Source organism: Lissotriton vulgaris, chromosome 3_1, assembly GCF_964263255.1.
Source record: "Lissotriton vulgaris chromosome 3_1, aLisVul1.2, whole genome shotgun sequence".
NCBI lineage: Eukaryota > Metazoa > Chordata > Amphibia > Caudata > Salamandridae > Lissotriton > Lissotriton vulgaris.
In genome coordinates this window covers 1,864,285,839-1,864,313,525 of record NC_141689.1, presented here as the reverse complement: position 1 = coordinate 1,864,313,525, position 27,687 = coordinate 1,864,285,839, and the positions used below count along the sequence as shown (strand labels likewise).

General features: G+C 45.7%; 1 protein-coding gene across 1 annotated transcript in view; it reads right to left on the bottom strand.

The window, feature by feature from the left end:
• LOC147728556 (lecithin retinol acyltransferase-like) overlaps positions 1–24,581 on the bottom strand; it is a 44,863-nt gene extending 20,282 nt beyond the window's left edge. The window contains exon 1 of the mRNA XM_086962333.1: positions 23,990–24,581. Coding sequence (XP_086818459.1) covers positions 23,990–24,523 — 534 coding nt within the window. The 5' untranslated portion in view covers positions 24,524–24,581. The remainder of the gene's footprint in view (positions 1–23,989) is intronic.
• Positions 24,582–27,687: the final 3,106 nt, after the last annotated feature.

Below are 27,687 nucleotides of genomic sequence, written 5' to 3'. Positions count from 1 at the left end.
AGGGTTATTCACAATGGCTGCAATGACAAAGTATTTCAGGCAATTAAGATCATTTTTATGCACTGCCTTGAAATGTCTAGCCACGGGGTACGAGGCATCATTGTTTGCAATGGCTCTAAGATGTTGAAGTATTCTGACATGTACCTGTAGTTTAGTGCTGCCCACATACTGTAGGCCACAGGTACATGTCAGAACGTACACCGCGCATTCTGTTTTGCAGGTGAAAGACCCCACGATGTTAATCTCAATAGGGCTGAAGGGAGTTCTATATTTGGTAGTAGAGATACCAAATTTGCACGCCCTGCAAGTAGTGCATTTAAGAAATCCTGTCTTAGGTTTTAACCATGCAGTACCTGATTTGGGTTGGGATTTAATATTCTCCGGGCTACTGCGTACAATCAATGATCTCATAGAGATTCCTCTGCGGTAGGTAATGGTGGGTTTCTCAGGCATTTCAGGAGCTATTACAGCATCCGTTAGCAGCACAGGCCAGTTTCTATTGATTATAGCGCAAATCTGGCGGTGTTGTTTATTATATGTAAGGATGAGCCTGGTGTATCATTAGGCTCATTAGGTTCTGCTGTGCTGGGTGTACTTTCTAGAAGAATGCCCTGGTTCTAAGTTTTACCTTGTTCAATGCTTGATTGAGCGTGGAGGTTTTAAAACCTCTCATGCAAAATCTTTCTAAAGCTTCCCTTGTGCATTTCTCTTGTTGTGCCTCAGTACTACAGATTCGTTTAATTCTCACCAACGCCCCATATGGTATACTTTCTATGAGGTGATGTGGATGAGCACTGGTTGCATGTAATGTGGAGTTACCTGCTGTCTTTTTCCTAAAGAGTGAAGTGTTGATAGTCCCTGCCTTAACATACACCTTAACATCCAGGAATTCCACTTCACAGTTGCTTATTTGGGAAGTAAACTTTAGATTTACTTGAGTCGCATTAAGTTTGTCAATGAACAAGGCTGCACTTTCCTCATTGCCTGACCACAGAATAAAAACATCATCAATGAAACGTAGCCAGCATTTGACGTGTTGGCTGTATTCCCCGATGTGTTCTACTTTCAGGATCTGCTCCTCCCACCAGCCTACCATCAAACAGGCATAGCTGGGGGAGAAGCAAGATCCCATGGCAACACCACGTTCTTGTTTGTACACATCTGTCCCGAACATGAAATAATTATTGTTAAAATATCATCATGGTGGCCAGAATTAACTTGCCGACGTCATTGGATGCATAGATGCTACACACATACAACTATAACGTCCCTGGGGGCGTCGCTTGCGCGGCTGCGAAATGGCCGCTCTCTCCAGGCGAGCTCCGCCGGCCAAGCTTAAAATCCTTCACTGATCCTCATTGAACCTTCACCCCGAGCAGCGCAGGACGAACAGAAAGCCACCGGAGGTCCGAGTGAATCGGACGAGCGGCTCTTTGTTGCACCCGGCGGCATACTGGGCGAGATATCGCAGAAGTTGCAAGTGCGGGCCGCCGGTGCTGTGGGCCGCCGGAGGCGGAGTTCGGAGCTGGGACGCCGAGCGGAAATCGAGCCGGGGGCTTCGCCGGCTGCGTCGGAAGAGGTCGAAGGTGATTAAAACTGCAGGGCGAGAGTGGGTGGCAGCCCCACGCCCGGGAGAATCGTGCAGGAAATTTAAACAACACGAGGTGGTGAGGATCTGCGGCCGTCATCGGCCTGCCTGCCGTGCCGAGTGCTGAGCATACCAGCTAAGTGCGACGAGCGATGCCCAGATGCGTGGATGACCTGAGGTACTGATTTTCCAAGAGCCGAGGACGTGATATCCTGTTTGAAGGAAGACGCTCTCCCTCCCGGGGGTCTGACGGTAACCGGAGGTGTAGTGCCAATTGACTGTGTGCCCTGCTGTGTGCCAGCTATGACGTGAACACCGCGCTTGGGGGCCCAATTGAACTGAAGTTCTGCTTGTATGCTGGAGGCTGCACAGCGTATATATCAGAGACACATGACTAGCTGAGCGGACGCCTGTGGCAGGATGGACCCAATGCCCTAAATATACCGGCTGTACGTGAATACTGCCCGCAGTGTAGTGCACCTGGGAGGCGCCATTTTAGGGCTTGCTGTGTGGGATGCCACCATCTTGACTGCTCGGGGGCCTACCGAGCCTGGCGCCACTTATCTGGGGCATTGTTGCTGTAGAGGTTGTTGTCGGCTGCCTCTCGCCCAGAGACATACTGCTGGCACTCCCCATGGTGGGCACGGACGGAGGCCTGTCCCCGGAGGACAATATTGAGGCCCAGGTGAGGATGCAACGATAACCGTGCGGGAGGAGATTACACATTGCCAGGAGTCTGCCGCCCCCTACCATTGGGCCCGGGCGCACAGAGTCTGCTGATAGAGAGACCGACTGTAGGACTGTGACATACTAGGCGCGGTGATACCGCGAAGTCGATCACGAAGGGTCGCACCAGCTACGCAGGTCCTACGTGCTAAGTGGCATTTCGACTGGCACTGCAGCTGAGCGGATAGCGACATTTTCCAGGCCGCATTTTCACAAACCCATACGCTGTGGGTTGCTACGCCTATACCGTCCGGCTGCGGCACTGCCCTCCTTTCTGGCTTTTGGAGTGGGAGCCCTGGGATAGTTAATACACCTTAATACGTACGGTCGACCATAGGGCTGCTGGGTGGCTATACAAATTGACATGTACGGACAGGCATCCATCGTGAACACATTCCAAGAGCGCTAACATATAGGTGGCACACCAGTGTAGCCAGAGTGAGAGCAGACCACTGTTACTCCCGCCACTACTGCGATCTCACATGCGACTAACTGGCCCCCTGCCACGGCGCCGCCTGGAGGAGTGGACGACAAGGAGACAGGGATGCATTGCCTAGGGCCCCTGGAAAACTGCAACTACAGAACGACTGTGGGTGCTGGCACTGTGTGAGGAGAGGCATCCTAAGAACGCATAATGGGTAGAAATGATGCCAAACAATCTATAATCCCTTTCCCAACCGCTAGGGGCGGAAGGCCACCTGAACAGGACCGCGGGGCATCCAGTGAGGGTGAGGACTCAGACATCCAGAGTGGTGACAAATTCCATCATGTTGGAAATGAGATCAAGCCTGAAGAGCATGGATGCCAAATTGGACACCCTGACCTCGCAGCTCGACTTGGTAAAAACGCAAGTCACGACGCACGAAACTCGACTGGACTGCCTGGAAAACAGACAAACTGAGTTTCAGGAATTCAGACAGGAGACAAAGGAGCAACTGCTACAAATGGACAAACTGCTAACGGTAATACGGGCGAAGAATGACGACCTTGAAGCTCGCTCTAGAAGGAACAACATCCGCCTGATAGGGATTCCAGAGACTACAGCCATGCCAAAGATGGAAACCTTTGTTTTAGATCTCCTTCACGAACTGTTTGACCCCAACCTGTCACCGACATTTGCTGTGGAACGAGCGCACAGAGCTCTGGGTCCCAGGCCACTAGTTGGAGAAACGCCAAGGCCCATCCTAGCGAAAATCCTCAACTATCAGGATCGGGACGCCATTCTCCGACTGTCCAGGGAACGAGGACCGATCACCCACAAAGGTAACAAAATTTTGTTCTACCCTGACTTCACCCAGACGGTCCAGGCTGCACGTCGTGAATTCCTTTCGGCAAAACGACTGCTTCTGCAAGCGAAAATTCCCTACTCCTTACTCTACCCGGCTAAACTTAAAGTGTCGCATGACGGGACGTCCCATTTCTTTGTGGATGCGAAGTCAGCTCTAAAATTCGCTAAACAGGTCTGTGGACCCGCTGCCAAGCGCAAAGTAACCGAGGAAGACCCTCTGTTACGCCGCATGGCGACAATGACTGAACACTGCTATGGAACACGTGAGATTTTGCTGCCTTACTCAAATGGTTTAACATGTCATGATGTCCTTGACTATGTTGCTGCGAATGTACCATTCATGCTTAGAGGGTCTGTCTGTTCATTGTGGATCACCAAAATGTGCATTGTTTGAATTGTACGTTGTTGATATTTTTACATGCATTCTATGTATGTATGGCTTTGCCTTAGGATACCCTGTGACGCTTCTGGGGGAGGAATGTCACTTGTAGGCTTGCCACCCTGTGTAAACGGGGGAGTATGCCACTGCAAACTCGCCCCCACGGGAAATTTCCCACATTTTCCAAGTTCTCACGCTTTGCGTGATTTGGGGGGGGGGATTCAGAAACGACCTTATTGGGGGGTTGAGGTGGGTGGGGGGAGGAAGGGAGGGGCAAGTTGGGGAGTTGGTGGAATGTCAGTACGAGGCTTATGTAGTTCACTGCATCATGCGATGTGTCACTATTGAGTATAGGGTTGGGGACGGTAGGGTTCTCTTTGGCCATTGCACATGGGGGTGACTAAAATCCTGACATGGAACATACGAGTTCTTAACGATGGTAGGAAGGTGAGATTGATGCACACTTATCTACAGCGACATGGTACAGATGTGTGCTTTATCCAGGAAACGCATCTTAACTCACTACCTTCTGTTAAACTCAAACATGCCAGATGGGGAGCCACATATTCCGCCATTTTTTCGAACTATTCCCGGTGGGTAGCAATATTGATTCATAGGGGGTTGGATTGGAGAGAACGCGCCACTTATACAGACCCAGAGGGTGTATATGTTGTTGTGAATGGAGTGCTATGTGGTAAGATGGTAACGATGGCGGCTGTATACGGTCCAAACGTAGAGGATCCTGACTTTTTTCAACAGGTGTGGGCGCGAATCGCAGGGATGGATTGTGCCACCATAATTTGGGGGGGGGGGATTTCAATGTGGTACTGGATGATTCCAAGGATCGCAGGAGTTCCTCCAGACCGCTTCACCCGCGCGCTAACCAAGCCCTACATGACATCATGGCAGGGAGGGCAATAACAGACATTTGGAGAGTGAGACACCCCAATGCACGGGAGCGTACTTGTATCTCCAGTCACCATGCTGCATGGTCTAGATTGGATTTCTGGCTAATCACCCCGGATGTGGCCGCTTGGACTGCACGTGTTGAGGGTATGGCCCACTCCCTATCAGAGCATGCCCCCTGCTTGCTAGAATTGAGCATCCCTGACACCCCTACCCGCGCCATTAGCTGGCGCTTACCGCCGAATGCGCTCCTTGATGAAGCCTTTAAGGAAGAAATAAGACAAGATATTGCGGATTACTTTGACACTAACGCAGGCTCTGTTTCCACTGTCTCAGTATTATGGGACGCCTTCAAAGTAGTTATCAGAGGTCAATGCATAGCGAGGCAAGCTGGGGTTCTGAAGGCTATCAGGGGTACCATTGACAGGATTGAAGGCCAGCTAAGAGACCTGGAGACCCAGTTTTGTGCTCACCCAATACCAGAAACAGCGGCAGACTTAAAGGCGAAGCTACTAGACTACACAGAGGAGGCGCAACGCGAACTCAAATTTCTAGGCAAGCACGTGGAAGCTAGGCGCTACGGCAAGGGAGATAGACCAAGTCGCACCCTGGCACGCATGCTCAGCACTACTGCCACGTTTGACTTCATACACACAATAAATACGGCCAGTGGGAACCAATGTTCCTTCTAATTTTTTTCCTCTGTGTGCGGCAGTATAAGGTCTCTGTGCACTGCAACTAAGGCTATGTGCGCCGGGAACCAGACTGTGGATGTGGTTGCAGCGTCAAATATCACTCCAAACCTTTGCTTAAAAAAGTGAAAAGAGAGTGCATTTCCACACATGTAGCGACACATGAAATGTCTTAAGACAGGTTTTCAATTTAGATATACACGCAATTACATGAATTGGTTACACAGGGGAGTACACTTTGGGACTATGAGGACGAAAGGCATTTTAGTTAGGCTATATTTTTGTAAAGAGGGCGCAAGTAGGACATTTTGTGAATGAAACAGCATGACTAATATTATTCCGTTTTGTTGTTGGCAAAGACTCCTGCTCACCGACGTACATGAAGTGGGAGAGCACTGAAGTATTCACAGAGAAAGGATTCCTTATTGTATTGTATTGTAATTGCATTTATATAGCGCGTACTACCCCTGACGAGGCGTTGAAGCGCTTTTTCGGCGAGTAGCACACTACTCCATGACCCATAGATTGATTAGTGTTGAATTAGTATAGTGAAACATGCAAGTAAAATTTAAGTGGTGGATAGGTTAGTCAGTTATTTGGGTTTGGAATGATAGCAGAAGGATTAGAGGAGGAAAAAGTTTTGTATTTATATAGCGCTTGTTACCCCTTATGGGGTGTTGACGCATGCTATTCATGAAGCCCATAAAGGATTAGTGGTAAATTAATATGGTGAAATATGAAGTAATTTCAGTGGTGGATATTAGTCAGTTATTTAGAGTGAGAAAGATAGCGGAGGGATAAAAGGGGAAGAAAGGTTTGCATTCATATAGCACTTGTTACCCCTGATGGGTGTTGAAGCGCTTTTCGGGCGAGTAGCACGCCACTCCGGAACCCATAAAGGATTAATGGTGAATTAGTATAGTTGAATATGGAAGTTGAGAAGTGAACATGTTAGTCTGTTAATTTTGATTGAAAAGGATAGTGGAGGGATAAAAGAGTGAAAGATTTATTTATTTATTTATTTGCAGTAGGAGGTGGCTTTTGGATGAGTAAAAAGGAGTTTAGGCGGGGAGGAGTCAGAGGGAAGAGTTTAGAAAGGTTTGTTTTAGGGGAGAGGTATAGTAAAAGAGGTGTCAGATGATGCAAGGAGGGGTAGAGTAGGAGAGAGTCTAGAAAGGGTTATTTTGGGGATCATAGTAAACAAAAGCCTCGCAGAGACATGCAATGTCTAGAAAAAAACTAAAACATTCAATGAATGAGTGAAAGTGAGTAGCCATTCAAACAGCTTAGTTGTTGCACAAAACTTCTTGGCAAGAACCGCCCTGAGTGCCAGTACCCTTATACTTATGTTAGCCTGATATGTTTGTGCAGTAAAGAACGCCAAGTTATATTGACTACACCAAAGCCAAACGATGTTGTGTATAATCTGATATTATGTAAGATAATACGTTTATACTGCCCTTAATCAAGCCAGTTATAAAGCCATAGTTTGCTACCGTAGTGTTTCAGCAAAATAAGAGAAAGTTCCACAGTCACACCAGAAAGTAGTGACTAGGACCCATAAAGAGCATTCCCTCATCTCAGAAGGAAAAACACTGACATCAGCACTTTTTTCCGAGGATGTGTTTTTGAAATTCCTGCCGTGGTATCATAGTAACCATCTATGCTTCGCTGTTAATCAGTGGTGACATTTCTGGTCTTAGTAGATTGAAGAAATTGTACTTTATTTGGGTTTGGCAGCGACTAGGCAAAGCAGCCCTTGATTTCAAAGGAACGCGAGTAGCTAACTTATCTTACCAATCTCCCATAGATGTAGACGTCAAGAGTGCGAGCAGACAGAACTGATCTTTCCAAAGCCTACATCACACTGCCTTGACACACCCTGTGCACACTGGATCTACTCTACTTAGGTTTCCATTCGCATAGGATCAATTTACTTTTCTTGTGTAGGTTGTTAATTATCCTCTTCTGAACCCTTCTATGTCAGGCACTGAAAGCAGTCCCACAGTTCAGATCATAATATCTCTTCCCAGCTCACTGTTGAATGGGAAAACAACTATCTATGCCACCTTGATTCCACTCAATGAAAAGTAAAATCAACTTGAAAGACATTCTTGGATCCGTGTTTTCACACCCTACGAAATCCGCACAGCATTCCTCTTTTCTTAAAACACATCAGAGGAAATCAGGTCGCCTGTTCATCTCAGCAGATAATGCTGTCCGCATGTTATTTCTTTTAAGATTAAACTGTTTCCTGTAAGGTGCATCTATTACCGGAACTAAAAATTTGTACAAAAAAAGTCTACTGTCATTGGAGAATTAGAGATAATTTGCTACGGGCGCCTAGCTGATTAGCCAGTTATCATATAATATCTTGGCAAGTTGCTCAGTAAGAATAGAGTCAAATACATTTCACAACTCTTTTTAAAAAAAATTTGGGTTAAGAGATTTTCAGCTGAACCTGTAAAGGGTGATTAGTTGTAGTATTGGTTGAGGTGTGGGCACGAGTATGCTGAAGCATTTGTCTCCTGAAACCTTAATAAAGGTCCATTATGACACGTAGGAGACAGTTGTGTATAATGGATATCAGTCTTCGGAGAGCGGGAAAAAAAATACACTGTTATGTCAGTGAGATTTACCCCATCATATTGCACTTCAGGGAAAAAAAGCTGTCACTGTGTCAGAAACCATGATCCACACTTGTGCTGTCTGAGTTCCTGCACTCTTTAGTTGTTTGCCATGAGTCATCAGTTCTCAGAAGATTTTGACCAGCAAACCTCAGGTCCCAGATGTTATGTGCCCAGAAAAGTATGTCCCAGAATCACTGTACAAAGAGTATGAGACACTGTATGCTCTGCACCCGGAATCCCCTAAAAAAGACCTGAACCAAGAGCACACAACTACTTGTCAAATGGAGTGGCACAGCGCCTCAATGAGCACTGGCAGAGAGTATTAGCTGAAGATGATCAATCTCATTTGTTTCAAGAAAATCTCAAATGTGAGCCTTAATTGATCCCGCCCAGAGGGATAATTGACTATGGCCATTTAAAGTATGCACTGTTTGTACGGCAATCAACACGGAACTCCACATATTAAAATAAATCTTCAGATCTAGTAATGTAATTTTATATTAACCAGGTGGTTTACTTGTAGACAATGATAACTGGTTTAGTAAAGTGCTAAACTTCGAGCGCTCATTTATGTTGGGCATGTCAATGGGTTTTCATGAAGATGCTCAATATGCTGTGCCCATTAGTAGTATGACTCATTGTTACTGAGCCATGGTAGATATGTTCCATAATTGCTGTGGCAGAAAATAAATGTTTCATCTGGAGTATAGATGTGTCCAAGGATGAATGCTGTTCAAAGGGAAATATGCTCTACGGTTGCTGCACTTCTAGAAAATATATTAAGTTAAAGAACTGACAAATCTGTTTGTCTTGGATATCACTTTCTGTTGAGGAAGTTTAGAAAGTCCATGCTTAATTTGTAAATAGAAGAATGCCGGTGCCCGGAGCTCTGGCTCTGAAGTCCTCTGCCAGTGCAATTTAACTTCGCCCTCTTTAATTCACTGCCAGATGCTCCTTGCAATTTAATCCATAGCTGCCAAGGTTTCAGATTGCTATGTGTGACATTTTCATAAATTCAGTGTAAATATGAGTGACATTTCAATGACTATGAGTGACACTCGCCAGCAAGTTTACCTAGACTGAATAAATGATACCAAAAAACAAGTGTTAACTGTATCCAATCCCGGTGTGGAGCGCATTTACAACCTGTCTGTGCATTAGCTTGTACTGTGCACAACATGAAAATAGTCTAGCGTTTAGAGTTTGAGTATCTGCCTCGAGCCTGCACTCAGCATTGCTACAAAGTGTGCTGATGTCCTATTCATCAGTGGCTATCCTTCAATATGTGAATGAGCCATAATGACTCTACCTGAATGTATATACGTCACATGATTATCAAATTATTGTCAACTTATTATAAATTTTGTTTTTCCACCATCCAAGTATGCATGTCAATTGCCTGCTGATGAAACCCTGGACATCTTCAGAGGCAGTAGACTGGGATCTCATAACTAACTACTTCTGGCCTTGCGCTTTTGGGTTTTCCATTGCAGGCAGAAACTTTGGTGTGCAAGGCTGGCTGTAGGCAGGCAGACTCATACCGCAAGCCACCGTTGGACGCTGCAATTCGATTTGCCGGCCCGAGAGAGGAGGCGTGGACTCTGATGGGGCAGGGTTAGAGATGGAAGTGGTGTTCATCCCATCACTGCCTGAGCAGCCATTGATGGACTTGTGGTGGGACACTCCTACTCTACCTTGGTCAAACCACACAAGGTTTCTGTAGTCGCTCCTCGTGTGCTCTGGGGAGTCTGAGAAATCCCTAATGGATTTCAAAACTTCAGAACATCCGCATAGAGCTGGAAGCTCACTCAGAGAAAGGTTGGCAAAAATGTCCAAGCCCAAAAGAAGGTAAGGAGCAGGGCGCTCCTTACCTTCTTTTGCGGACTATCTTTCCATCTATCCATTCTCTGTATCTTCCCTCTCTCTTCTTCCTCTGATCGCTTATGTCTCTCTCTAGCCACACACACTCCCTCCTACTTTGATCTGTTTTCCCTCTCAGCTCTCTCCCCCTCTTTCCCTCTGTCTCCAAAAGCCCCTGCTGCCTGAGCTGCCGTTAACCTCGAGGAGCTGGAGACCAGAGCGAGCTGCGGTCCAGGACCGTCAGAGCCTGGCCTCTAGTAGCTGGCCTGCAAATAGACGTTCGCTTTATGCGCGTGGCGTAATTGTTATTGTCCTTTAAGTGTCAGATTTAGTAATAAACAGCATTTCCTAGGCAGTCCTGCTAGGCTAGGGTAAGTACCGGTGAAAGTTTAAAAAAAAGAATTCGATCACCCTTAATACAGATAAAAAAATTATTTTGAAATTCAAGAAAAGTTAAAAAGTTGAATACTGGAAAGATACTTAGAGCAGTGTATTCTATAACCGTGCACATCTATTAAAAAACACACACATCCTCGTAGATTTCACCCCATTATTCACCTCTCCATGTGTGTCGGTGGAGGGTTTCATTTCCATTTCTCTGGTCATACAAAATGTGGCTTGCGCTTCTGTGACAATTATCCTCAGAGCCATCAGCACCGCATGACGTTTTGATGGAAAAATAGGACCATTTAAGTGCGATTTATTAATACATTACTTTTTTCGACCACAGACAACTCCTTGAAACAATTCACAAACACCTTCTGATCTCCCGGGGCTGATGGCACAATGAACAATTCATAAACGAGCGCCCTGCGTTGAACATGGAGGAGGTCGGAATTCAAAACCGAAGAATAGATAATTAATTTTGAACTGTTTATTGCCAGCAACTACTCTTATTTTACGCCCCTCTTCAAATCCAGACCAAGGCGGCCCACGCACACTTGATAAGAAATTGCAACTGTCTGTTTTGCAGGGCGCAGCCGGCCCACCGCAATCAATGATTTTCATGCCCCCTCTGCCACTTATGTTCGTGCTTTCTCCCTTTGTGCCAGTAGGAAGTGTGGAGATGCAGGGGCTAAGAAGGGATGAAAAAAAAGACAAAGCTCATTAACGTGCAAATGGTCTTTCAAAGACCTGTGAAGTACTCGGGCGGCAGTGTGCGTGCCCGGAAGCTGTCTCAGCCCAGGGGGTCCACACAGGACGGTGGGGGGAGTGGAGAGGGGCTGAAGCACTTTGAGCACAATGGGCTTTACTTGCCTGCAACACTGCCTCCCGCCTGGATTTCGCGCCGCTCGCGTTTTAAAAGCAGTGGCGCGACCTGTCTCATAGGGATGTCTGTGAGCTGTGTGCGCGCTTAATCCAGGACACTGCGCCTTCCAGGTGACCATTGTGCGCGCGCGCCCACGCTCGCAGGTTGGTGGGAACAGTGGTGGGAACACTGTAATGGATCAATCTGCTATTCTGAATGAATTTAAGAATTTTTACGCTGACGTGTACACAGCTAAACACACTACCACCCCGGAACATTTTGAGGCCTTCTTAGACTCGATCGCACTGGTCTAGTTCAGAGATGTGCATCGTAAATACATGGACTTACCGGTGACAGTAGACGACATAAAAAAAAAATGATTAGGTGCCAACCGATGAACAAGGCACCAGGCCCTGATGGGCTCACCACAGCATTTTATAAAGCGTATGTGGAAGAACTGGCACCCAGATTACACAAGGTTTTTGCGGAATCCTTAGAATTGGAGATCCTTCCTGCCTCGATGGGGGAGGCCCGGATTATCACGTTGCTGAAGCCCGATAAAGACAGTCAATCCTTACACTCCTAAAGGCCCCTTTCCCTCATCAATGTTGATGTCCAAATATTCGCGAAACTCATAGCTGACCGCCTGCAACCGCTTCTTCCGATGGTGGCCATACCGGACCAGTCGGGTTTCATACTGGGGTGCTCCACATCCCACAACTTAAGAACCGTAATTTTCAGTACTTCATTATCGCCATCCCACTGTTCATGCGGCTGCGGTGTTCCTGGATGCCACAAAAGCATTCGACTCCCTTGAATGGCCCTATTTATTTCGTATATTGCAGCGCATGGGGTTCAGCACGCTCTTTCTAAATCAGATTCGCCTCCTCTACACCAAACCTACGGCGCGAGTGCGAGTTAACGGTATGATGTCAGACGCATTCGAGATATCCCGAGGTACCCGACAGGGATGTCTCCTAGCCCCTTTGTTATTCGCTATCGCCATGGAACGCCTTGCGGCCCGCATTCGGCAACACCACACTGGCAGGGGCATAGGCTTTAGCTCGCGTAGTTTGTTGATTTCCTTATACGTGGATGATGTGACCCTCTGTCCTAAATCAGGCTGAAAATCTGAACCCGCTACTACGGGAATTTGTAACGTTTGGTGGCCTATCCGGAGTGTCCATAAACTGGACCAAATCGGTGCTGTTCCACCTCACTGACAGTACACCGGAGGTGCAATCGGAGATCCCACTGAGATGGGAAGCAGACGAAGTAAAATATTTGGGAGTATGGATTAGTAGAAGCGGGTGATTGATTGGCTTGAGGGTAAGGTGGCGATCTGGTCGAAATTACCGCTCTGTCGCTGGAAAGGTGGCACTGGCGAAGATGATTATCCTGCCAAAGTTTTTATATTTATTCACAAACATACTGATTCCGCGTACAACATTTTTTCACTTGTTTGCGCTCCCACCTTCTGTCCTTGGTATGGGCTGGTACGCAGGCCAGGGTCTCATGGGCCTTGTTGACCTGGCCGCTTAGGCAGGGTAGTCTAGGTGCTCCCAACATGCATTTATATGCCTTATGTGCGCAAGCCCAATTCTTGCATTTCTGGGCCTACCCGACGCCCTATCAGCCACACGTGACCGTTGAGCTGGACTCGGTGGCCCCATTGCCCCTGAGCGTGGCGGTATACCATAAGACTCCTAGACCTACTACGGATGTTGATTCGGTGGGCACACTGCGTTGGGTGTGGAGAGAACTGCAACGACGAGTGGGCCTCTCATTACTATATGCTCCAGCCATTCCGCTGAAGCAAAACCGATGATAGCCTGCTTGGCGGAAAGTGGGGGTGAGTTATTCCTGGCTAACACACCTTTACGCACTTCTGCAGATTTGTATCCTGATGGGAGATTTGGAGATCAACGACCTGGAGACACGACCTCGCCCATGGTGTTCCGAGACATGTTTACATATCACAAGTTGAAGTCCTCATGCCGAGCACTCTGGGGTGATTTCCCGGAGGAACCCCCCACATTGCTAGCACTCCAGGATGTACTGACTCTGGCCTCGCCCAAGAAATTGGTGACTCGCATATACACACACATGCAGGACCAGGCTCCGATCACCAAGCCCACATTTATGCGCCTTTGGAATAGTGAACTTGACCCGCAACTGAGTGAGATGCAGTGGTCCTTCTGCTGTAAACAACTATTGGAACTTTCCCCGAATTATAAATGAAGACTCATACATTTCAAATTCTTACACAGATACTATCGCACCCCCGTAAGCTTAAAACGCATGGGTCTGAGGGAAGATGCAAATTGCTGACGATGTGGATGGGAGGATGCTACGTTCCTTCATGTGGCCTGGAGTTGCCCTTCGCTAACAGATTATTGGACTGAAATCTTTGGGGCTATAAATCAAATACTTAGCAGATCAGAAGAACCGACACCACACGTCGGGCTTCTGGGGTTGATTACTGACACTGAACCAACAAGGCGCAAACTACACGCACTACACCTGTTATATGCTAGGCGACAGGTGGCTCTCCGATGGGGTTGCAAAATCCTACCCACATTTGCAGCCTGGCTATCTGATGTTACATACGGACATACACAGCTGGGTACCTACTGGGAACTGATGCCTACGGCATCTAGGCCCCGGGATATTTGGGAGCCATTCCTACACTGGGCGAGGGCCAGTGTGACCTCCCCGCCTTCTACACCACAGTTCCCTGAGTTGGTCGAGCCTGTTGGTCGGCTCAACACGCAGGATTCAGATTCAGGGGATTCGGGGGGCAGTTATGACTGCATGACACTTGGAAGTGATCCATGGGCTATCCGCATGTTTTGGTGCCATTTCCTACCATACTGACCAGTAATGTATTGTTACTTTCCATGCAAAGTCTCTCTATATATATGCTTCTTGTGATATGCTGTTCCGTTCCTACCCTGTGCTCTTTTTGCTTATTTGTACTTGAATATTATATATAATGCTGACTGCATGCCTCTAATCGAAATGTTTCATTGTAATGCTGACACCTACCTATGTTTTTCTGTTCTCTTGATTAACATAACTGCCTCATATTTTCTGGACTCCTACGTCACTTGCAAATTATGTGTACGTTCCCTGTATGCTGTTGATTTGTGATGTATGCATTGTCCGGCAGGATCAATAAAGTTTAAAAAAAAAATGGAAACAAAAAACTATAAAGTCCCTGAAACCTATGTTTTTTTTCAGTGAGTATAAATATTATATATATATATATATATATATATATATATATATATATATATATATATATATATATATAGGATCCTAATATAGGATGGAGTTAATGCAAGTAATTAAGTAATTTAAAAGGCATTTAAGCCGATAACAAGAGTCTGAGTTTACATATGTATTTTGTTGCACAGTGAGTAAACAAAATAATAATGATGTAATGCACTGAGAAAACTAGAGGCCGAATTGCACTAGTATGTCTTCTATGTTCATGCTTGAATGCATCATGTGATCATGTGCACAATGGGCAGGCAGTCAAAAAGAAATTTAAATGTACCACATTGCTGCTAAAAACTTTGTGTGAGCAAGAGCACAGCTGTGCTCGAAACAAGTCGCAGCAGAGCGGGGGAAAAATAAATTACCTTCCTGCCTCGTTTCTCGTGGTCCGCCTCCTTCATTTCCTGGAATGGTTCGTTTGAAGGATTGTTGCATATATATCCACACATTTCAGGAAGCACAAGAGAGAAGACCACAGGTAGCTTCAAATAAGTTCTTTAATTGCACTTGAGCACTTGCCAGCAGTTAAAATACCAGATTCAGGCTTCTCCATTAATCATCTGCCAGACGGGTTTCAGGTTGCAAAGACCTTTCTTCAGTGGCAATGGGCCGGAAATGAAAACATCGCTTGACTTTCCGCTACTTTAAACATCTGCCCATAAGGGCGTGGCACTCTGTGCCTCCAAGTATACATTTAATTTAATAACGATTTCTAAAGCGCCTGGTGACCCAAGGGCATCCCCGCGCTATAAGATTTGTGTTCCTGTTGAGGGGGAGGAGAGGGAGGGGAGACAGTCAAGGGGAGACAGTCAAGGGGAGACAGTCAATACATAGTTCATAATCCCCAAGTGGGTGCAATGTTCATTCCCTCGATAATGCATATGTATACCAGGAGGCACAGAGAGTGCCACAGAAAGCAGTTGCGCACACCGCTTCCGGTAAAGCCCCTGAAGAGAAGCATATGGAGCTTCGAAACGTGTCGGGCAGATCCATTACGGAGGGGCATCTACAAGCGGATCCCCGTCCTCACCTACACATAAATCAAGCTGCTGCTCGTGTGCTACTCAAAGGTGGACATCCTTGGAGCGACAATTTATACGCTGCCGTCCAGCCGCGGAGTGTGCACCACCCGGTCATCCTTGGGAGTCACGGAAGTGAAACAGCAGCCATACACGGGATCGAGGACGGGCCCACTTGCGGGGTCCATACGGGGCTTGATTGTGTGCTTTCCGCACCACACTTCCCATAATACACAGTCTCATTTGAGCCTCCCATTGGTGGGTGTGTTATATGGAAAATGGAGACGTGGGTTAGCGGTTGCGCACACACCGCTTCCGTTAAAGCCCCTGAAGAGAAGCATATGGAGCTTTGAAATGCGTCGGGCAGATCCATTACGGAGCTGCATCTACAAGCGGATCCCCGCCCTCACCTACACATAAATCAAGCTGCTGCTCGTGTGCTGCTCAAAAGTGGACAACCTTGGAGCGACAATATATATTTTCGTGGTGTGGTTCTATGTAGAACGCCGGCGCTCTCGGTTGTAGCGTGGTGCCCTCCTCCAAACAACAGAACCAGTCGTAATATTGCACACAAGAAACAGATTAAAAACCGGCAAGGAGGCACTCACTCAGGCAATTTTCAGTTTTAGACCAACTGCTTTATTTCCAGCAAACTCGTCTTAACCCAACACGTTTCGCCTTCAGCCGAAGGCTTGATCACGGGTGTTGAGCTCTAACACGAGCCTACTTTTCTTTTTAGTGCACAGTGAAAAAAAACTTAACAGTGAAATGCATTGCATTATGGGTAACGTAGTTTTTCACGTGAAAATAGTGTTACGGTGCTCAATTTACAGTGAAATTATTTAGAAGCAACTATTTGGATTTATGGACAATTTAGAACACTGTTTATAGTTCATATTTCTCCGTCATTGGTGACAGGCATTCACGGCTGTGATTGTGTTGTAATACATGCTCTCTGGTGAGCGATTTTACAATAATCATGGATTAGTCAATATTGCCTTTTATGTCTCTAAGTACATGGGTGATTATGAAGGTATCATCTCTCCGGTGAGTGAGTCCTCTGAAGTTGTTATTGGCTGACAACAATGTTACGGTTTACTGTTTCTGATGGTCTTAAGAGTGGATTACAGATGGACATGTAGTTCTTCTGTTTGGTTAAGGCCATATGGCTCAAGGGTCCTGAAGCTGATATGTTTTGACTCCTTTTGTCTCAATGATTTTCTGCGATTTCCTCCTCTTTCCGAGTTTGCTTGCTGATCAATTGGACAGTACTTGAGGGTTTCCCAGTTGTTATCATGGTACTGTGTCATATGCTTGGCAATTGCATTGGACTGGTCTTGATGAGTAACTGCTCTTGTATGCTCAAGGATCCTTTTCTTGGCCTCAAAGATGGTGCTGCCGATGTAGCTCTTGGCGCAGAGGCATGTTACCATGTATACTACAAATGTACTTTTGCACATTAGATGTGGTTTTATTTTCCACTTTTTTCCCCCCAAACATTGTGATTTCTTTTGTTGTGGATGCAATCCGGCAAACCTTACATTGCTTGCATGGCCAGAAGCCCTCACGATGCATCCAATTTACGTTGGGAGTGTTTTTAAAGTGGCTGTGCACTCGGTCACCCAGATTCTTTGCTCGGCGAAAAGTAACATGGGGATGTTCTCCAATGATCTTTGATAGAGTTGAATCTGTGCGTAAGATGCCCCAGTGTTTTTTAATTATTTTCATCAGAGTGCCCTTTTCTGCATTGTAAGATGTTATTAGTCTGATTTTGTTGTCAGTTTTGGTTTCTTGGACTTTATGTAAAATTTATTTTCTGTCTGTTTCAATCACTTTTTGGAGACATTTTTTCACTGTGTTGGGTTGGTATTTTCTTTTAATGAATCTCTTTGAGGCCTCTGTGCTGTGTTTGAGGAATTCTGATTGTTTTGAACAATTTCTTTTTATGCGGAGAAATTCTCCATATGGGATGCTTCTCTTTAATTTGTCTTCATGAAAGCTTTGTCCATGTAGTACAAAGTTAGTTGCAGTTTCTTACGATGGAGTGTGGTCTCAAGACGGTTGTTTTCAATGTAGATCTCTGTATCAAGAAACACTATCCTGCTACTGCTTATTTCATAGGTGAACTTCAGATTTGTTGAAGTGTTATTCAGTTTTTCAAAATATTGTTCAAAATTTGTTTGTTCACCGTCCCATATTATAAAAAGATCGTCTATGAATCTAAGCCATAGTATCGTCCTCTTTTTCCACGCATAGTTTTCTGTTTTCCATGCCTCATTTTGTTCATACCAGCCCATGGTGAGATTGGCATAATTAGGCGAAAAGGAGAAGCCCATGGTACAACCCCGTATTTGATTGAAGATGTTTTTATCAAATAGGAAGTAGTTGTTGTGTTGGCATAAGAAAATCATGTGGTTCAACATTTCATTGTGTTCCCTGTATTTTATGTTTCTTTTGCCCAGATAGTATCTGCACGCATTCATGCCAATATCATGCTCAATATTTGTGTACAATGATGTCACATCCATGGTGATGAGTTTAAAAGAAGGTTTCCAAATGATTTTTTCTAGTCGTTTTAAGGAGGTCAGTTGTGTCCTTTATAAATGATGGTAACTCTCTGACTAGAGGAGCTAGAAATTGGTCGATATAGTTTGACATTCCTTCAAGCAATGAGTTGTTCGCGGAAACTATTGGCCTTTCTGGTGGTTTTTGGCTGTTTTGGGAGGCAATAGAATGTGGGTAGAGTTGGAAATGTATTGGTCATGTATTTTTGTTCATCATCACTTATGAGGCCAGCAGTAGTCCAGATCTTTAGCAGATTGATGATTTATTTTTGTAGGTCTGCTGTTGGATCTTATTTTAGTAGCTCATAGCAATTTTTGTCCGTTAGTTGTCGTTGTGCTTCCTCTGCATAGTCTGTTTTGTTTATGATGATGATGTTCCCACCTTTGTCTGCTGGTTTTATCTCTATTTTTTTGTCTTCAGACAAATTTCTTATGATTAATTTTTCATTTGAGGTAAAGCTGTTTTTGGCCTTATACACGGTCCAGTAACAGCGGTTGACACCAATCCTACCACGGTCTCATGCACGATAGATGCCTGGCAACGAATAGCACGTAAATTACAGGTGGAGCTGATATATTCCCCACTGATGCCACTCACATATCATCCAATGATGCCTCTCTTACAGGAATCAGGGTTTAAAGCGATGTGCAGACGTCTGGGTATTGCTACATGGGGAGATCTATTCCAAGAGGGGCAACTTAAAAAGAGGGAACAACTGTTCCTGGAACTTCAGCCTACTCCAACTAGAAGTGTTCTATTATATACGCCTCTCACAGGGATTGAGAAAGGTATTACCGGATTACCCAACTGAGCCGGAGATAACCGCCCCATTGGCTAAGATGTTGAGTTCAGGTATAGATGGGCACTTAGTGTCCAATATATACAGGAGTATAAGGACACACGGCCCAGAGGTTGACAGCCCGGCCCGTGCGAAATGGGAGGAAGATATGGAATGTGAAATCACAGACGAACAATGGCATTACTGCTGTGCATTGACCGCTCACATATCAGCAAGCTGCCGTCTCAAAGTGATACATTATAAGTTCTTGCAACGACTTTATTATACGCCAGTGCTGAAGCTTAGATTTCGACTATCAGAAGACGATAGATGCCTAAGATGCAGGGCGGAGGGGGCAGGATTCATACACCTAGCATGGGAATGCCCTGGAGTATGGGATTACTGGACGGAAGTACATACTGCACTTCAGACAATCACTGGATGCTCCTTCGAAAAAGACCCACTGATTATGTTACTGGGATACACAATGCAGATGCCCAAGCAACATCGGAAATTCATAGACATAGCGTTGCTACTAGCCAAACGTAGAGTGGCATGTCGATGGGGGCGAGGAAGGGCGCCTAAATTTAAGGATTGGTTATTAGACCTCACATATAACCAGGAACAACATGCAGTATATGCAGATACATTACCAATGAAATGCAGACCTAAAGATATCTGGGGACCCCTCCAATTATATCTATTGAGCACTGCAAATACATCTAGTGATAATGAGGGGATAACTGGTGAGGATAATGACACCCCCCCCCGACCAATAACGAAGGACTCTAAGACACGATTAACTGTATAGCCTCTGCACCTGCTGGGACAAACATGCACGACATGAGCTGTATCACAACCCCACTAGTGGGAGGCGAATGATTGCACTGAGAGAAAGTTTACATTATCACTGTCAATAGTAATATTACACTTCATTGCTCATGTCAGGTTTTCATGATGGGAAGCTTTGTTGTAAGATACAGATTTAAAGGTTGACCAGCCCTCTTTCCCCCTGCTTCTTCTCTCCCCTTCTACTCCTGGACTTCTATCATTGTTCATATTACTGATTGATGATTCATATGCTATGTACTACACTTATGCCGAAACTACATCTATGCTCTGTTACCACCTAATATGGAATTCCATTGTTTTTATGTTCTCATATTCGCGATGTCTGTGTGAATGCCCTATTTCTGTACCTGTTTCTATATTGAAAAACATATAAATAAAGTTTTTAAAAAAACAAAAAAAACTTGAAGGGATTACTAAAATAGACATTGCGCTTGTTAAGTGCTCCTTTGCCCTAACTAAATCTATGGCAAGAGAGCAGAAAGAGCTGTTGAAGCCTAGCTTGAGGTCACATCTGTTGCTTAAAACATCCCCAGAGATGGAACCATACTTATTATGGCCGTTACCCGCCTACGAGCGATTTTTATTAACTAGGTTTAGATTAAACCTTTTTCATATCCTAATAGCTGTACCAAGGGGCAGTCACAAAAGAAAAGTGTTAGCACCCTGTGGCTGCGACAATAAGTCTCCTGAGGATGTACTTCACTTCATTTTCTTTTGTACATACTATGAAATACCTAGGACTTTCTATTTAAAACCTATTTTAAAAAAATTAAAATTCATGCAAGTACGCCCCGCTCTCTTTATCTGCAATTGTTAAAACCGAACTGTATCCCCCACATGGCCGGCTTCCTGAAATGTGCAATGAACTACAGAAAATGTTTGGATTTTTAAATTATTATAGTGTTTTTATGGTCTTTTATATCTTATTTTATAGCCTTTTATCGGCCTGTAAAATTCCCTCCTCTTTATGACAACCTCGTTACTGAATTGCCACTACTGTCTTTTTAACTAGGATATTGCGTACACTGTGCTTTATTTTGTGATTATGTTCATGTTGTATTCTGTATTGTGAACTTTTATGGTTTCTAATCAAGCAAACCGAATAAATTATTTTGAATGAATGTCTCCGCCCCTCGTGACTCCACCTCCGTTCCTCTTCCACACATTGGCCTCAATTTATGAGTTTCCGGAGCAAATGTTTTACAATTCCGGCTCTGAGTACAACCATGCATAAGCCAGGGTCCTATCATTTGCATTTTGTATAGTTTCTTCTGGAGTGTACAGTGCTTGTAAAATGCAGGCTTTAGACAGCAGTTAGCAATCACTTAGGATGATGTTTGTTTCACTAACAGATTGATGTAAGCAATCTCCAACTCGTGGCACTTTGCCTGGCCCAAAGCGAGAGAAAATATAAATCACTGTATTAAATACTTCAATACTGTTATTGTCCAAAAGGAGTTCTTATTACAATCACACTTTGTCAATTTGTTTAGCCATGTATTTTTATTCAAAACAGCATGGTTACATGTTATTCTTTGTATTTGTCACCCCAAGAGGGATGGGGATGCCAAGAAGTGGGTCCTGTGCTTGCCATGTCACTGGATTCAAGCTATCCTGGCTGATGACAGGTGATTTCCTGAGACCAGTCCTAGGATGCTCGTTTCCGGTCCAGTGAGAACCTGGCCGTTCGGGCTGGACTGTTCCCATGGGGAGCAGGGTCAAGACTAATTTGCATATGGCTTTAGGATGGATTTAGGCATACATTTCTGACTGGGGTGAGTGTTTGACATTGTTCAGCATTCCACCCATCATTTTTTTATTTTACATTTCTCACCCCAAGTGTGACGAGTGTTCTCGGGTGTGGGTTCCGTGCTAAGCTATCCTGGCTGATAAGAGGTGGGAACTAGTCCTAGGATGCTTGTTTCCCCTCTAGTGAGGACCTGGCCTGGCAGTTTGGGCTGGACTGTTCCAATGGGTAGCAGGGTCAAGACTGGTTTGCATATGGTTGGATCCAAGCTGGGGTGGCTGATGGGCAAAACAACCAATGGATTTAGGCCTAGATTTCTGACTGGGGGTGAGTGCACTGTTCAGCATTCCGTCCATCAATTCTTCTTTTTGCATTAGCAAATGCTGAGATCAGACATGGTAGGTTATCCAATCATGTTTTCGAATGTGCATTCTGGTATCAGTAGTTCTGTAATTAAAAGGCTTCATTGAAACTAGATGTGTGGTTTCAAGAAGGCAACAGGGTATGTCTATTTACAGGACGTGGAGGTACACGATTAAGCCATCTGGTAAGAACCCAAGGCGGTTGAGCCGACGCCGGGATTCGTAACCTGCTTCCCAGCTCCAAGGACACACTGTAGCCCTTAGATCTCATCACTTTCCTTAGTAACAGCTGCCTCTACAGACACTTCGAGCAGCTAAAGATATTGAATTTGCCCTAATGATCCTAGAACAATCCTGGGGGTATGTTCTGGTACTGTAACTTTACAAATATGTTCTTTCAGCTCAGAATCCTGGCTCGGGTAGTTCAAAGCTTTGCAAGCAGGCTAGGGCGCTTGGTTCTAGTGCTGTAGACGTCGTATGCGTGTCAGAGGAACGTGCACTGCCTGTGTTTACCTGTTCTGGTTTTACGAAAGCTTCAGTTTCTGCTGAAATGTGGAATTTTAATATATTAGGTTCATCTATATTTTAAATATACAGACCGTACCAGCCAGCACAAGCAGACTATATGAAGCAAAGAGTGTGCTGGAATAAAAAAAAGACAGGGTTGCTATTATTTGTATGCACAGCCTCAGAGACAAGAAAGTGTTTGCTCTGTTTTCTTGAGTATTATTTCAAGCACCTCAGTCCTGGGCACCTATAACGCTGTAGCAGAAAAAAAGATAGTGTTATAGTGTTGTCACTTTCTGGAATGTTACTTGCATCTTTAGCGGGCAGCACTAAGAAACACGTGTATTACCATCCCATGTCAAGCTGTGAGTGTGCGCAATGCATGCACGCGCATACCTGCCAACTCTCAGTACCACCGTGTGACGCGAAATTGGATCACATCACACGGTCACCCGGTGACTGAGGAGCCGATGTGGCAGGGAAGACGTAGCTGAAAACCACAGTAAATAGTGGTTTTCAACTCCTTTTCCAAGGTTTAGAAACTGCCGACGTCCTTGACGTTCATTAAGGGGTGTGAAAACACCCCAGGACATGGACGCAGCGAGCTTTTATTGGGGGGGGGGGGGAAGAGTGTGTGTGTGGGGTGGGGTGTTCAAAAGTGCCTCCTAAGAACTTCTCGGCACGAGGCACCGCCCCCCTCCTCACACGGCGAGATTGTTCTTCCAGTTGACAGGTATGTGTATGCTTGTGTCAGAAAGTGAGAGAGAGCGTGTCTTGAGAGAGATTTCATGGCTGCACACACTCCCTGTCACTCCTTTAAAAACAAACCCTGTTCTTTGACCATGCAAGAATGGGGTTAGATGAACATGTGGATAAAAAGTGCATCTTGAAAGAAGCATTCTTCATTCTGAGCGACAGACCTTTATTTCTCTTATAGACCCCTCTAACGATGATGTTGAGAGTAAATGGGTGTCTCGTTCACATATTATTTGGTAAAGAAAATCATGATCTGCATTTATCCTAGTTTTTTTATATATATATTCCATCCCAGCTTTTTCACATAATGTATCTTTTGAAGCACATACCTGCCACCCCAAACAACACTCACCGTGAGAGAAGAGGGGGGTTATCGGGTCGAGAAGTACCTAAAGGCACTTTTGAACCCCACCCGGCCCCTAAACCCCCCTCGAAAAAAATGGTTGTTGAGTGAGACTGGTGCCGATGTTTTGGGGTGTTTTTGCACCCCTCAATGGATATCGGATGTTCAAAGCCTCGGGAAACGAACTGGAAAACCAATATTTAGAGTGGTTCTCAGCGCGTTTCCCTTGCCACCGTGTGATTTCGGCTCTTCGCCAGTGTGTTGGGAGCCGATATCGTGTGTCACACGGTGGGAGTCAGTTGGCAGGTATGTCTGTCTTACATTCAGTGATCTGACTGCTCCGTGATTTTGCGCCGAGATATGTAAGTTTTACAAGTAACCACCGCGGGGGCGGTCTTTCACTGCGCCCGCCACACTCGCAGTCGGTATTAGTAGCACTAGTAATCCGTGTAAACGTTACCTTGTCGGTCTGGAGACTGGCCGGGCTGCCGTACCTGCAGCGGGTCACAAAGTGCTCGCAGTTGTTCCACAGCAGGCTGTACTCCACGGCCCCCACCAGCTGCTCGGCTCGCCGCGCCACCTCCTCCGCGGGCAGCGCCCCCTGTGGGAAGCTCCGGTCCAGGTGGTTGACCAGGATGCGGCTCCCGTAGGCGAAGTCGTGCACCGAGTCCACCCGCACGCTGGCCGCCTTGGCCAGGACCCCCAGCACCAGCCGCTTGTTGGTCACCACCTTCTGCAGCAGGGACGGGTCTTCGGAGAGCAGGGGCAGGATATCCGGCATCAGGTGGGCCACCCGGTCCTCCCCCAGGTAGATGCCAAAGTGGACGAAGAGGGTGCGGGGCACCTCCAGCAGGTCCCCCCTTTTGTATAGAGAAATGTCATAGTGCCATTCAGGGGTCACTTCATCTTCGGACACACTGAAGAGTTTAAAGTTGGAAATCAGCAGCACTTTCTCGATGAGAAAATACAGCACTTCCAGCACTGGGGATTTCATCTTTCCCTCGCTGCAGGCTGCACTTTGCTGTTCTTTCTGCTAATTTGAAATACTGCCTTCCTCTATAAAGGCTCTTTGACGGGAAGGCGGGGGCTGGTTGAGTGGAGGGGGCTTCCACAGTTAAAGAAAAGTGGCTTATGATTGGCCGAAGGCATTTTGGCAGTATGGTAAATGAAACTTTTTTTAGCTTCCTCAGAGACATTTTTTCCGAAGGACCTCCCCTGCTCCCCCCGCCGGTGACAGCAGTGCTGTGCTTTCTGCGTTCCGCCCACCCCTGGGTGCCTGCTGCGGTGCAGGACAGCGTTATCCTGCGCTTTAAGTGGGATGATGAAAAACTGGGGGAGTGTCTCTCGAAGGGGGCGTGGCCGAGGTAATTAAAGGTGTGGCATAAAAACTACGTTATCAAAAAATCTGTGCTTCTGTGGCTTCACTGCTATTTTTTTCTGCATCTCAAATTGCATCCAGATACACAATACAACATGCAACATCGGAATGATCCCTCTCTAAAGTCAACAACCTGTCAACAAGCTCTGCGTCTTTTAAATGCACACCCCCCCCCCCAAAAAAAGCTCATCGTCTTTTAAATGTCCAGAATAAATGAATCCCACGCCATAGTGCATCAGGAGACGGTACCCGAATGCAGCTTGGAGATGAGCAATGGAAAAGTTGTCTTGTGATGTGATGTCATACCTGTATGCTGCTTTTTAAAATCATTATGAACACGATGAAAAATCGACATTTTTGTTATCATACATTTTATTTTGTGTCAATCCTATTCTTCAGTATTGATAGTCACAAATATTAGTCATTATTTTATTAAATTGTACCTCACCCGCGCAGGGGGCCTTGCTCCCTTCCCTTCTCTAACCACCTACCATAATCTGGAATTTCAAGATTTCCACGAGCAAAAACGATTTCGTAAGGCATTTTCTTTCATGTTGCGTCTCTGTAAAAACGTCATTTTTTAAATCATTGAAATGTGTATAATTATGCAAACGCGCTCTACGTTTATATTTATTCCCCAGACATTTCACTGTTTACACAAGTGAGTTCCCGGTTGTAGCAACTGAAATAAACCCCTTCTCACTATATCGACGTTTATTTTGAAGTGCTGCCTGTTCTCTATTTTCATGTTAAATCGGGGAGGCAGCGAGGAGACCTTCAGACGGACACGGTCAGCTTTTTATATTAAGAACTTTGAGAGTGAGGGCAAAAATAGAGAGCCCGATACGGACCCGTCTCAGGACCCGGACCACTTAAAGCCCTGGCGCCCCTATCCACAGCCAGCCAGCAGGGACGGGCATCAAACTTAAAAAAAATACAAGGAACCGACCGTGCTACACACTCGTCGGGAAGGACCGTATGTACCGGTACTGTGAAACATGAATATTCCACCCTGCCCGCAGCGCGCGCGACTGGGTTACTTCTATGTTCCCGCCCCTTGCGTGACACTATCAAACCCGACAGCCCGTGTCGCTGATCCCCAGATGTCGCCTGTGCTTGGCTTTCAATCTTCGTGTTTGACAGCTTGGCATTTAATTCAATTGTGTGTTATTAATCACAAGAGATGAATCTTTAGAAACAAACTTTTCCTGTTTCGCTTTTAAGATATCCTAGGGAGATATCCCCAAAAGACCCCCTGTGGTGACATCTCACGATTCAATCCCAGGTCACAAATACTGAATAGTTTAGATTTCCATCGGGAGTGACACCCACATTTACCCTGGGCTCTTAGCAGGTGGTAAAGGTGAGAGGGAGGCAGGTGTGGGAGCGGATGAGAGCAGAGGGTGGCGCGAGGCCGGAGAAGGAGTGGGCGAGGCATGGCAAGGGCGAACACTGCATGCTCTTCCCGTGCTTTAAACGGGGTTCAGGGGCCCTAGGGTGACCAACCGTCCGTAAATTTCACGGACCGTCCGTAATTGGGACCTCACGTCCGTTGTCCGTGAGGATCCCTTTTACTAACGCCTGTTGTCCATAATTATGGCAATCACAGGGAGCAGCAATGCTCCCCTGTGAGGGCCTCAACCCCTGATGGGGCGCCTCGCACTCCTCCTTAGTACAAGAGCAGCCCCACCCGCCCTTTGTCATTCTGTAGGCGGGGTAATTGCCACATACAGAATATCAATGGGGCAGTCTGGGGTGTGACGGCATGTGGCGGCCTCCTCCTGCCTCAGTTACAGCAGGGCATTCTGTAAGATAAAAGGTAAAACGCCAATGCGGCAACGTTAGAAAACAGTTTACATAAAGAAACCTGTGAAACAAGTTAGAAAGAACAGGTTATGTTCTTTCACTATCTCATCATTTTAGAACTGAAGTATTTTCATTATATTCAACAAAGACATGGTTACTGCTTTTTTATTTTAAGCAAATAACAACCATTGACAAAGCCAACAGTCTTGGCTTGTTGTTGGTGTAATGATGCTTGCTGTATTATATATCTGGATGCAATGACAGAAACAACAAAATACCAGTTGCGCAAAACACTATGCTAAGCACAGATTTTTAGCCTAGATGTTTTAAACCACGCCCTTAATTACATCGAACACCCCCTTTGAAGAGACCCCCCAGTTTTTGTACACCACTTAAGGCCCTGGAAACAAAACCATGTCACAGTCACCTCACATCCTGGCACTGTGCATCATGCATGACTCATGACTTCTAGTTTTCAGACTGCCTATGTGCAGGGGCATAGTGAACCCTCCCCACCCCACCCCTTGCTTTAGGAACTACAGCAAGGTGAAGTTCTTGATGGACCTCTTCTGTCCAACTCTGCAGACAAAGGCTCAGCTCATAATGTGAAAAGGTGGGTGAGTAAATAAGTGAAGGAATGTGTGAATGGCTGGATGGATTAGTGAAAGGATGAATGAAAGGGTGAATAGATAGATAATGAAAGAAAGGATGGATGAATGAGTGAGTGGAAGTATGGATGAGAGAAAGGGTAAATAGATGGATGTAAGGGTGGAAGGGTAGATGGATGGGTAAAAGGGTGGATAGGCAAGTGAAAGGATGGATGGATGAGTGAAAGGGTGAATGGATGAGTGAAAGGATGGATGGATTGATTAATTGATATGTGAAAGGGTGAATGGATGTATACGTTAAAGGGTGGATGTAAGGATTGATGAGTTAGTGAAAGTGTTTAGATGGACAAAAGGATGGATAGATGA